This window comes from Lepisosteus platostomus, chromosome 25 (assembly GCF_059453375.1).
Source record: "Lepisosteus platostomus isolate fLepPlt1 chromosome 25, fLepPlt1.hap1, whole genome shotgun sequence".
Lineage (NCBI taxonomy): Eukaryota > Metazoa > Chordata > Actinopteri > Semionotiformes > Lepisosteidae > Lepisosteus > Lepisosteus platostomus.
This window is the reverse complement of record NC_142635.1, coordinates 9,683,341-9,696,749: the sequence shown is the minus strand read 5'-3', so window position 1 is coordinate 9,696,749 and position 13,409 is coordinate 9,683,341. Positions and strand designations below refer to the sequence as shown.

Genomic DNA, 13,409 nt, shown 5'->3' with positions numbered 1-13,409 from the left:
AATGACAAAAGCACAGAATTGTGAGAATTGCACCTTCCTCAATTAGTTGAAAACCCAGCAACTAGCCTTCTTACTCACAAGGCCCTGGCAGCATATTACTCCTCCTCTCGAATCTCTTCATTGGTGGCCTGTAAAGATCTTGACTGATTTATAAGCCTGTGAATAGTCTGGCTCAATCATACGCTTCTGAAGTCCTTGGTGTTTCCAGTCCCTCCTGCAGGTTCTGTTCTGTTGAAGCTGCTCCTTCTCTCACTGTTTCGCAGGACTTTATGTGTGCATGTGTGTTTTAGACAATTGAGTACTTTCATTTTGTCGTGCTGGGTTGTACATTATTGTGAACATGCTGAATCTTGCTGTTTTAAGACTCGCTCTCCTTTCCTGCTTCCAAGTGAAAACTGAGATATTCTGCGTTTGATGCTGGCACTGGCTGTGATAAATGGAAACTTGCACTGGAGGAGGACAGCAACCGACATTCTTATCTGTGTTAATTAGCGCTAAGTATGTGTAAAAGTTTGAGCAGGGAGCTGCATCAGCATGCGTAGGCTGCAAAGGAACGGGTAATGATTTATTCCCTGCTGAAGTGCAAAGAAACACAACTTTTCAGCTGTGGAGCCTTCTTTAGGTGTGAGGCAGAGAGGGACAGTAGCAGATAAATAAAGCACATGAGAACAGAAGACAGGCAGAAGGGGCAGGGAGCTGTGGAGAAATGGGCATGAAGCAGGTGAAATTGAGTGTCCAAACTCAGGGAGAACAGGAGGAGAGAGGTGTGAGATCATCTGCTATTGTCCCTCTCTGCCTCACACCTGAAGAAGGCTCCACAGCCGAGACATTGTGTTTCATTTCTTTTCCTTCCGGCGTGGCATAAGCCCTGCCCTGTTCCATCAGGTATGTATAGTCAGATCAAGTGAGTTTGGAAGCTTTTAGAAGACTGATTCAAGATATCTAAAAAAAACACAGGCGATGCTGCAGGACTTCGCTGCCGGATTCAGTACTGCCAGTCGCGAGACATTACGCCGAAACAGGGAAATCTTTGACATCCTCATTGGACGCTGTTTATTTCACGTCGTGGCCTGTTGCTGCTTCTTGAAGCCAGCGTAAACCATTCCCCATTAACATCTTAATAGGAAACTGTGTTAAAGCACGTCTTTACCTCTACTCCGACAAGAGCGAATTAGGTGTCAGAAGGATTTCTGGCGACTTTAATTGAATCTGCCCCCATGGAAAGAAAATCTAAAGGCAAAATAACCTATTAAGATTATCAAGTAATGTTTCGTTGTGTCTGGCAGGTAGCACTGTAGTATTATTCCCTGGGTCTTGCTTCAAAGCTATTTATGAGGAGAGACAGGTGAATTGTGTATGCCCATTCCTTTCTATCAAGCTGTGTGCTTTCTCGCCTTTGTTATTCTTAATAAGTCGTGGCCCGCCGTTTTTCTTTTTAACTCCCACAGGAAATTCATTGCTCTCCGTTTTAGCACAGAGATGAGCGCAGGAGATTGCGAGCTGTAAATGGAAAATCTGAAGGACCCTGTGCGACCGGATTACAAAAGCTCGGCTGTTTCTCTTTGCCATTTTCCCCAGTGCTTCCGTCTCAATTTTAATTTTATTGGGAGAACATTTTGTGTTGCTTTCAAATGAAAAGTCATTACCTGTCCCCCTACCCCCAACGACTGCTCTCCCTCCCCCATCTTCCACCCAGTACACTTAATTTCAGAGCCAAATTAAAGATATTGATAGAAAATGTAGGTCCTATTTTTATGCAGCAAAGCAGGCTCTCTGGTTTCAGCTCCACAAACCACCATTAACTTTGGCTGACATGGATCCGTACACTTGATCAATACACTTCAAATATTATTAGGGTTGGGAGCTTCAAAGACCTGCCCTGTTCTTTAGCAAGATAGTTATAAATCTTTCTTAAAAATTGACTGAGATTCGCACTTTTAGTCTTGCGGGCAAAATGTATTTCTTTCGCTTTGACTGGAGACAGCGCAGGAGGGCAGATTTATTTGTTGAGCTGTGCTTGCACAGTAAGATTGAAGTTGAGATCCTTCAAATATCACTTCACAAATCATGTACAAGTTGGAATATTTTACTGTTTCGGGTGCTGCTCTGTTTAAATTTTGAGGTATGCCTAGTATATCACTTTAATGGAACTGTCAGTGAACATTTTACAAAACCCTTTCTCTTTTTTTAACTTTCCTAACAATGTAAGATGCTAGTGCACATAACACCGATGGCGAGAGGTTTATAAAACAGCCCCAATTGGAATATGAAGACAGGTGACCCCTGAGTTCCCCAGATCTCCTAGCCTTTTAATACAATTTATTTCAACCACAAACTTGAGAGCAAAAAAGTAAGTCATGTAAGCCCAAGGAAGTTTGCAAATGAAAGACAAAGCAAAGAGGGTGAAATTACTGAGGGGAAGGGATTAATTAAGTACAGTAATTAAGCAAAATAGTTCAAAGACTCAGTACAGTGGACTGGACCACAGTTTGAATGAAAGGAAAAAAAAAACATTTACATTGCCATAAATTAACATTTACATTTTAGAAACAGCGGAAATCCTGATTGATAAGGAAAATTGATTTAATTTTCTTTAAAAGGCATGTTGTGTTCGGCTACATCTACAGACAGCATGGAGGAACTGAAATGCAGTGGTGTGTGCTGACAAGGCAAATTCTTACATCAGCAATGACATTTGTCTAATCTTTGTAAGTCATTCTATTTTTAAATAGTCATTTATCTCCAACATGGCATTTCTGTTCCTGTTTCAGATGCCCATCAAGTTTCTTTTACTTTCAATATTTGTCTTGAAAGGTCAAGAATATTCTCTGCATTCATGAGACGAGCAATTATTCAGGCTTTGCTGAGAATATGTACACCTGTCTTCGTACGTGCGTTTATGTGAAATGAGGGTATCAGGTGTAATCCACTGTGCTTGGGTGTGAATAAAAGATCAGATTGCTGAATGCTGCATAAATCCTGTTTTACAAAACATGTCGACAGGAGTCCTATGGACTGTAAGGTGTTACAAAACAGAAAATGACCAGGGGCATTAACTGCTGTTCCGTTGACAAATACTTGCATTGTTTCAGTCAAATCCGCAAAAACAATGTGTAATGTGTTAAGAGGCAGTTCAGTTCATACACGAGGGGCTCTATAAAGCAGTACATTTCTACAGCTGTGAAATCATATTTTCCTTTATGAGCCCAGCAGGAACTGTGGAAACGTTTTTCTTGTATTTGCCATTATCCTAACAGGTACCATATAGAATATGTTCTATTGGGACTGGCCTGCTTTTTCTTGTACAATAAAAGCCTTAATACCACTCAGAAACCAGAAATATGTACCTTCACATAGCTCTGCCCAAAGTCTAAGGATCATATTTACAGTAGTATAATATATTTCATCATTCAACATTATTTATTATGACTACTTACCCTGTTTTGGAGCAAAATAATTTGGAAACATGAATATCCAATCTATCATTCTATGATTTTAAAATGCTTTAATATGCTCCCGTTTCAAAAATATTTTGGTTATTCTGGTTGCATAGATGGCCTGTTTTTTTCATTTACAGTAGGTTATTTTTCAAACTCCATTGTGTAAATGGGGTTCTGTCAACGAAAATGAGAGTGTAACCAAGTCCTCCGCTTTGGCTGACTATGTATAAATCTGAAAATATTGAAGTCCGTTAAATAAATACTGTGATGCATTATTATCTACTGCCATTGGCTGTGTTCTTCAGCGCATGTTGAACTGTTTAAATTGCTAGCTAACGATGAGATTTCATTGTGATTGCAGATTCAAGAGCAGGTGAAGGAGTGCCCAGAACAGTTGACCATGCTGTCATAGGAGGAGTTGTAGCTGTTGTTGTTTTCGCTATGCTATGCCTGCTCATCATTCTGGGACGATACTTCGCAAGACACAAAGGTAAGTGTTGCATTACTTCAGCATGCTGTGTGACATTCACAGACTGGATATGTCAAGTCCGATTACTAGACATACATTTAGTTGTCTCAACAGTCGGTCACCTAATCCAAGTAATACTTAAATTACCAAAAGAAGCAAGTTATGTGGGGTCTTTTCAAGTCAACTACTTCTGGTAATGATGTCCTAGATCAGGACCAAGCAGTCTTTATTTTAGTGCTATCATGACTATGGACTACCCTCAACAGAAAGAGAATATTTTTTTATGCAAGCACCAGAGGATTTTATCTGTAAAAACAATTGACAGTGTTTCAAAATGTTATTAATGTCATAGTTATGCATCAAGTAAAAATATACACAAGAGACAGCTTGCTGTGTACATCACAGTATTGTCTTATTTGAGATACAGAGCCAGGAGCAAAATTGTCAAGCAAATTCATTGCCTCATATTAAAATAGATCGATCTAATGTATGTTTTACACTTGAATCTCACCCAGCCAAAGTCTATCATTTTAACATTACTATAATTCTCTGCCACTCATTTTGACATCAAATATCTAAAAGTTATGATGTTAATACATTTTTTCATTCATTGGTTACTTACAATGGTTTGTGTTTATAGCCACATTTGAGTTAAGTACATTATGTTTCTGTTGAGATTTGATGAGGCAAAACATTTTTGCCTGGATTTTAAGAACATGCAACTAGCACTGTTATTCATTATGGTTTTTTTTCAGTAAGAATTTTTTTTTGAAGGAACTTTTTCATTTTCATAAGCCTGTAACCTGAGCCATCATCAATCTTGCAGTTAATGTCTTTGAAATCCTCTCACTACTCATGGACACCAAGTTCCATATTTTTTCTTTATATTACCGGGGATATTGCCTCCATTACCAGAGTGATGATTGATTTTACAAAGAATGTCATGGCCATGGACATCAAAAACTGAAAAAAAAAATGTTCAGGGAAATGAAAGTTAATTAAAGTTATTTAATATTTATTTATTATTTATTTAATTTAATATAAAGTTAGTTAAAGTTATGCTTTACGTACAATGATGAGAAAAAGAAAGTAAACCCTCTTAAGATTCTATGGTTTTACGTATTAAAAAATATCTTACATTCACCTAGTCCTCACCAAGTCCTAACAGTAGGTAAACCCAACACATGTGACAAATAACATAAACAAATTTTACTTCATCATCATTTATTAAACAAAACAATTGGTAACATTCAGATGCATTGTGTGAAAAAGTAAGTGCACCCTTACTGCTTCTACTGTATATCAGTTAAGGAGGTAATCACAATTAGGTGCATTAAAACATGCACATTATAAGCTGATCATCAAAAAGTGCTTTTGTCGTAGGAGAGAACCCCTTCTCTCCAAAAAGAACTTTACTGCATGGCTTACATTTGCACCTGAATGAGCCACAAGACTCCTGGAACGATGTCCTCTGGACCGGACCGATGAGATGAAAGTGTTATGGAGTTGTTTGGCCATAATGCAAAACGTCATGTTTGGCGAAAACCAAACACTGCAAAATGACCACAAGACCCTCGAACCAACTGTCAAGCTCCTGCTGGTGTCCAACAGGAAAGGCTTAGCCAAAAGTGGATCGTGCAACAGGACAGTAATCCAAAACACACTAGTGAATCGAAGACTGAATGGCTAAAATAGAAAACGGTCAAAATTTTGGAAGTCAAAGTCAGATCTCAACCCCATTGAGATGATGTGGTGGGTCCTAAAGAGAGCCATGCATAAACAAATACTCTCAAGCATCACTGAGCTGAAGCAGTGTCTGTGAGGAGGAGTCCTCCCAAGCGATGGGAGAAACTGATCGGCTCTCACAGGAAATGTTTACTTCAATTTATTGCTGATAAAGGGGGTTCCAGTTGGGGTCCACAATTTTTTTTTCAATTAATGCTACTGAATGTTGGCTGACTTTTTTGTTTAATAAATCACGGCAAAGTAAATTTTGTGTGTTTTCTGTTACGTGAGGTCAGATTTATCTTCTGTCTGGACTTGGCAAGGACTAGGTGAAGGTCAGACATGTTTTCAGATGGAAAACCATAGACTCATAAGGGGGTGTACTTTCTCTTTCATATCACTGTATGTGGTGTGGTAGGATTAAAAATTGAGTAAATAAAGAGTCTTAAGCCCTATTCAAACTACACAATTTGTAAGCCCTGATTTGTCAGAATCAATTCTGGATTTGTATATCACCTTTCACAATAGGACCTTTTTACCACAAATGGCAATTAGACTGGGTCTGATTTTGCGAAAATAACTCTGTGATCACCACTTTGTCATAGATCACCACATGACGGCTCTAACTTGTGGAAAAGATGCATGGTTATTATTTTGGTAGAGGCAAAAAAAAAAACATTAATATCAGAGTAACAAAAGAAATGTGAAGTTCTGCCTGGATAACTTCCAGAACTAAAACTACTGGTTTACATGTCAAAGCAAAGAACATTTTCCTCTGGGTGGTAAAATTGTTATTGTATTATAAATCCTTGATTACTAACATCAAACTAAAGCGATAAGCCTTGATGCTGTGATTCTTTTGTATATTACAGATTACTAGAAAAAGCTTTCCCTTAAGTGTTTGAATGAAAAGAGTGTTATTGTCCAAATATAAAAAAAACCACGAGAATGAAGTCTGCTGGTTTAATTAGCACATGCAGCACAGGTTTTTATCAGAAAGCAATTTGAGGCGTTACTCCCATTTATCCCCATTTTGTAACTGTTATCTTGCATTTGACATCAGTCTGTGCTCAAAGCAGCTAACATCATCCTTACGTTTGTCTGTCCATCTGCTATTATCAAAATCCGCATTTGTTTTATTGTTTTCACGTGGAAACTAGCTGTGTGCCCTTTTCCTGGACCCAAAAATAGCCGCTTAGGCCTTCTTTTTCTTTATTCAGTCAAAGTTTGTTTGGTACTTCCAAACTGGTTCCTTACAAGCAAATGCAGCTGAAAGCAATCTGGACGCAAAACTGAAGGGAAACCGTCGTCTTGGGTAGCGAAGCCGAATGTTTTTCGCGATGCTCTTGAGAGTTCCTGGCACCGAGACAGTGTCGCTTTTGCCTTGTTTCACAAAGGCACCTACTTCACGCACGAAGCCAAAGGAGCAGACGACGCCGCCGACGCCGACACCGCTATTATCAACGCAGAGGGTGGCCACAACAACTCCGATGAAAAGAAGGAATATTACATCTAAATCTGCTTGGGTTACGAGGTGTCCGATGCTGGGCACTTGGTTGGTTGGGTTGGGGTGGGGGTGCGCTGGAGTCTGGTTGGGGTCAGGATTGAGGGGGAGAAGCGTGGGGTTTCAGGTGGTCTCTGGGCACCCTGTGCATCTCAAGGTGTGGAGTGGAAGACAGCGTGTCTGGAAGTAGGGTTTTTTTTGGGGGGGCGGGGTGGGGGGGGGTGGGACTATGGGAAAGGACTTTACCAAGAAATCACTGTAGTGAGCTTCACCATTTGACACCTCAGAAACAGCTGGTAAGGCTTTGATTTAGTTTAGTTCAACCATTTGCAGAAAATTCTGTGCCTTGTTCTATTTTTTTTTATATATATATGTATATATATTTTTTGGTTTTCGGTGCCCCCCCCTCCTCTTCGGCACCTCCCCACCCTGTATCCCCTTGTGGTCGGCTTTCCAAAGGGAGCAAAATTACAGCACGCCTCCGTGACTTCTCATTCTCTCCCCAGACACATTCTCACCAGCACGTTCCAGGTCGTCTCGCACCTCCTTTCTTTCCTTTTGACAAAAAATGCATTGAAGGACGTTCACCACATTTGTTCGGTTGCCACTGGGCCTTTTGTCGTCAGCTCAGGAAATCCTCTCGGTCGAACAGTGCGTGTGAACCAGTCCTGTACTCCATTGGCTGAAATCCATGGCACAGCTGAACAAATTCTAAGCTCGGCGTTTTTTGGACCACATTCACTACACATCCCATAAAAATGAAGACAACTGCAGCGGACCTGGTGCCTAAATTTGTTTTGTTTGAGTTTGCTTTCTTCTTGCCAAAGTCTTAATGGTGGACTTCCCATAAATTTGAATTCAACAATGGCCGATTTTTAAGTGAGATCAATGTCCAAAAACTGTGAAATTAGGAACTTGTGCCCTAGCATCATTTTAATATATGGATGGTAACTTTAAGGTCCTTGCACTTTAATATTATGCCAGAAAGTAATTTTATATAATGCTAGAGGGAGTCCAGTTGTTATGCATTATTAACAACCAAGGGTTGCTATGTTTTTTTTTATGCCAGCCTTTATCTTATCCACCACTATTTGTAAATAATTAACTCTACTGACGTGGCATCATCGGTTTTGGAGACATGCACATATAATTCAACGGACATAAAACGTTTTATTACCAAAGTAGAGAAATCACTTGGAAAGATCCTTCTATAAGAAGGTACTTGTAATGAAAAGTGTGAATATAAACACACACGGTTAAGTATGTACCAAGGTAGAAGAAAGGAAAATAAGAACTTCATATCCCAATAGCTTTATAAAAAATACTTTAGCTTGACTTGCGTGCCCTTTGATATTGAAATACTGAGTCGGTATTTTTTAGAAGAATGTTTTGAAAGTCACAGGCGATCTGTAATTTGAATTATATTTTTTTTAACAAAATACTACCCGGTATTGCTTCCAGGAGAGCCAGATCGTAATGGTGTTCAAAATATTTATTACATAGTTCTATGTTGTTTTTTTTTTCTAAAATCATTTGCTACTGAAAAGCTCAGAATTAACAAATGCTGACAAAAAAAAGACACAAGGCCAGGCCGCCTCTCAAAAAAACCCGTTCGGAGAGAAGGGATTGCGCAGAGTTTTCTGCAACTGACGAGCACCGAGAGAATGAGAACTTTCTTAACGGTGTGTCTGGAAGCTGCTGACTCTGAAGTTCTCACTCTAGCTTGGCTAAAGGCACCAGAGAGTCACATGTATCCCTGGCACAGACAGTACAGTCCGTGAGCCCGGTGCATTATGGGGGAGGGGGAGGCAGTCTTTTCCTATCCACAAGGAAAAACAAACAAAAAAGAACGAAGTCTGCTCAGAAATGAACAACTGTCCTCTGGGCCGTTCCTAATTGGACTCCACTTACCTTACTCCTACATAAATAAGTGTAGGTGTTGCGTTTGCTTTTACTTTCTTTTCCCCAACTTTTGATTTAATTTCACCTCAGAGGGCCAGGGGGTGGAATTGGCCGGGTGGTCTAAAAAGAAATCAAGTTTTGACCACCTTGAAATATTTTCTCTTAATTTCTGAGTGCTAAAGTGGACAGAACATAACATTGCTTGGCGGTTGTTTCTCGTGCCCTAGCCCCCTGCCCCACACACGCACACACGCACGCACACACACACACACACACACGTGCTGTAAACCTCGGTAAGAAAAGGGGTGGGAAAAGAAGGTAAAGGTCTTTCTGTGCGTTTTTTTTTTCCAAATGGATTCTTTAAAAGAAAAAAAGAGAGAAACAACCACTGCCTTAAAACTTCCGATCATAAACTCTTTCAAAAATGATAATCATTTCAAAAGAGCAGAACGGTTTGTCTTAGTTCATAAAAGGAGGGGGAAGGGAGGGGAGGGGGCACTCGTGTGCTTAGAGTATTTAAAATATAACATGACGCATATTTTGATTTCAGGAACCCTTTGATGGCTTCCTCTCTTCGAGTTTTACTACAAAGCAAAGTGATGTAGAACAGAGACTATAAAGTTACAGTATTTTAAATTAAAATTTGAGATAATGTGACTTGTTATTAATAGTGAGCATTATTTAGCTTGGGTCAAAAGTGTGGCAGCTTCTATATAAACTGGATATTCAGAATTCATCCTCTGCTAACTGGACAGCGTTTGTCATGATTTTAATGTAGGTGAACATTACAAAACCATTGGATTCATCCATTGTTATATAGGCATTACCGACAGGGCAAAGTTATAATTTGTTTTACTGTAACACGTTGAACCAACTTTCAGTGTGTCATGGGGTGGTTTTGTAATTGTAACCACCAAAGGGGCCTTTTGGGAACAGGATGGATTTTAAAAGTCATTTTAAAAAGAAGAGGAATTCACTCTACTTCCCAAAACAAGTGCAAAAACAACAACAACAGAAAAAGAACACCTCAGTATCGCTTACAAACAAAAAAGGAATGGAACAGAGCCTAAACTGGAAGATAACATAATTTGATAAACACTCAACATGAGGTGTATACAATTGCTATTGAATTTGAGTTGTTTCATTTTTCTTTTTCTGCCCACTGTAATTCAGGGTATGAATTGTATGGTAGTGCAACAGTGTTACCAATATGATTTTTATCATTTTCTCTTTCTATTGTTGTTTTTAGCCATGTCTCAGGTTCATGTGTACTGAATGGTGTGTTTTGCATCTCAGGTAGAATGCAAAGTCTAGGCCCCCATATGTTGAAGAAATTGAAAAAAAAAATGTGGCAAATTCTGAGATTTAGTTGTACATGTTTTATGTATTTTCTTAAAATACAGTGCACTGTTTTAAATGTGTTAAGTATTACTTTGTATAGACCTAGTTCACTAAGGAAGATTGCTCCATTTCTTTAAAGAACAAACTTGCTGTGCAACAATCAATTATATATACACATGTGTATATATCTTATACACTCACATGCATACAACATGCACACACAAAGTGTGTAATGAAGAACTGATCGAGATTTGGTTTATGAACGTTCCTTATGCCCAGGAGGTTTGGTCTTGCATCACTCAAGCTGTTTTTAGATCAATTATTTTGTCTTTCTGCTGTACTTGGGCAATGTTACTGTGTATTAATGAAAAAAAAATATCCACATGTTCCCATACACATTTTGTATTGGTTCATAAAAAGACATTTTTACAAAAAAATACTGAAGAGTTCTTGTCTTAATAAAAAAAGAGATATTAATGTTCCAAAGTAATTGTGGCATCGTTATTTTTCTCCTTATTTAAGCCTTGTTTTTTGGAATACATTTATCTATTTAGCTCTGGGATAAAGTCAATAAAATCTGGATAAAATGGTTTTGAAAAACCAGTTCTTATGTGTACAAACAATGTGTTTGCGAACGCAGAAGTCTCATTGCTTGTGTGTAGTGGAATTTGGAGCAGACACCTGGGTGGATGGCTTTGTGCTACGAACCCTCTTCCTTCACTGTAGTTTTGCAACACTCTAAACAACTATCCCGTGCAAGCAGGATTCTACATGATTGTATTCATACGTTGTATGAATTCAAAGCATTACTATTAAAAAAGAATAACTGCTGTTTAAGGTACATAAAAAAGTAAGTAAAATACTGGCATGGAATTATGAAAAGCTGCACCTTTGTTAACAGGAAAAGGGGCCATATAGGTGCAGTTCCATGTACTAATAACAGAGCTCTGTTTCAACTGTTTCAGGCAGTAAACACCTGTAGAGCTACTGTACCCCTGTGTTGTAACAACCCCTCACACAAACATGCAGAACCTCCCCCTTGGGAGGCAGAAGCTGTGAGGTGACCTCTGGGATACAGCAGAAAAGGGAATTCTTTTCAAACGGTCAGGTTCATTTAGACATTTATAAAGTTAATTCATGACGAGATGAGAAGGAAGCAGAGGTCATCCAAAAGTTCGAGGTCTTGAAAATTCTTTCCCACAAATGTGCTCAGATTTAAATGAGGGCTTCAAAACTGAATGGAGGAACCATAATGTGAGCAAAAATAAACAGCAATAGAACGACACATTCACATACTGAGAGACTAAATTGACCTAAAAAATAAGTATCTCCTGCATTGCCAAAACATTAAAGCATAAAAAAGAAAACTAGAAAATGGAGTTTTCCTAAGCAATCTTTCAGGAGAAAATTGAATCACAGAGTACAAAGTGCACAACCCCACTCTGCAACAGTCCTATATATGACATCAGCTGCATCAGCCGTAAACAATCTTTAAACTGTTAATACTTGTGTACAGACTAAATTTTCAGTGCACATAAAGTCACTTGCCATTCAGACATCTCCCTATTTTAATTCTGGTCAAACCAAATCTTCATTCCAGTTTTCTGTTCTCCCTGACAGCACACGCAATGAATAGTGTTGCTCAATGGGTTTTCCAGATTGCTGTTTCAAATAAATTGAAATGGAAAGTTCTACAAAAGCAATGTTTAAATTTCATTTAAATTATTACAAGGTCTGTGCTGTGCATTATGATTGCTGGTCCACCTGAAGATGCTGTGAACCACTCGGCATGACATAAAATGCTGCATTCAGCTTTTGGAGGCACTTTTATTCACTTCGATTCCGAGGAATAACCTGGATTTTCGGCCATCTGCAATTTGGATAATGAGGACCTCTGTGATTTCTCAAGAATCTGAAAGAAAACGCTTTCACGTTGTGATGCCACATGGGATGGGTGATAACGGGGCACTCAAAATAGGAGTTTGCAAACCAACAGTGCTCCTTTATTTACAGAGTTAAAATACGCCAATTAGCATAGGGCAGAACAACAAACTAAAAGCCTATCTGTTAGCTGAGCTCCCGATTGAACTTATGCACACTTCCTTTCTATCAGTTGGATTCATCCATTGTTATATAGGCATTACCGACGGGGCAAAGTTCTCATTTGTTTTTTTACTGAACATGTTGAACCAACTTTCAGTGTGTCATGGGGTGTTTTTTTTTAATTGTGACCACCAACAGGATGGATAACAGAATTTGATAAACACTCAACATGAGGTGTATACAATTGTTGTTAAATTTGTTTAGTTTTTCTTTATGCCTACTTTTATCCAGGTTAAGAATTGTATGGTAGTACAACAGTGTCACCAATAACAATTTAATTAAAAATATAAAATCCTTTTCATGGTTTTGGTCAAATAAAAATCAATTAAGCATCTGTAATTCGAAAAAGTGCAAACATTTTTGGTCATTGTCACCCTTCTTCTAGAAAAGTGGTATTCCTTTATCTAGGAGAGTTAAACAGTTGTTCATGCTAACATAACATGAAGCAGTCCAACTATAAATGTGCATTATTTTGTTAAGAAATAAAACTTTAAGCACCGAGCTTATTTTGAAGCACCCAGCTGCATTAATAATGTTGTACAGTCCAACAGGTTAATAACTTTTTTCAAGAACTGCACATATTTGGGCTACTGAAGATGGTACCAATTTGATCAAGATCAAGCAATTGTTAAAACCACAGGAACAGCCTCAGCTGACTCCCAGACAAGCTGAGATTTTAAATGCTGCAATAACTTTTCAGCAGTTAAACTGCCCAATCTTTGCATAAATGGAAATCCCCTGGCTTACATGACACGCCATGTAGACACTTTGGAATCAATTGGGCTTTTAATAATAAGTTCTGGGAATCTTTAAATGCAAAGATTTTTTAACAGCAATCAAAATTCAGCTGTAATTCTGAAAAACTCTCTGTTTTTAAAACTCTCCTTACAAAAGTGAAGACCTACTAGATTGCTGTACCAATAAG

General features: G+C 38.6%; 1 protein-coding gene across 4 annotated transcripts in view; it reads left to right on the top strand.

Annotated features, from left to right (window-relative positions):
- cadm1a (cell adhesion molecule 1a) overlaps window positions 1-10,867 on the top strand; it is a 320,960-nt gene extending 310,093 nt beyond the window's left edge. For all 4 annotated transcript variants that reach the window (XM_088618972.1, XM_088618971.1, XM_088618970.1 and 1 more), the window contains 2 exons: window positions 3,802-3,930; window positions 7,032-10,867. In XM_088618972.1, the coding sequence (XP_088475098.1) occupies window positions 3,802-3,930; window positions 7,032-7,150 (248 nt within the window). In that variant the 3' untranslated portion in view covers window positions 7,151-10,867. The remainder of the gene's footprint in view (window positions 1-3,801; window positions 3,931-7,031) is intronic.
- Window positions 10,868-13,409: the final 2,542 nt, after the last annotated feature.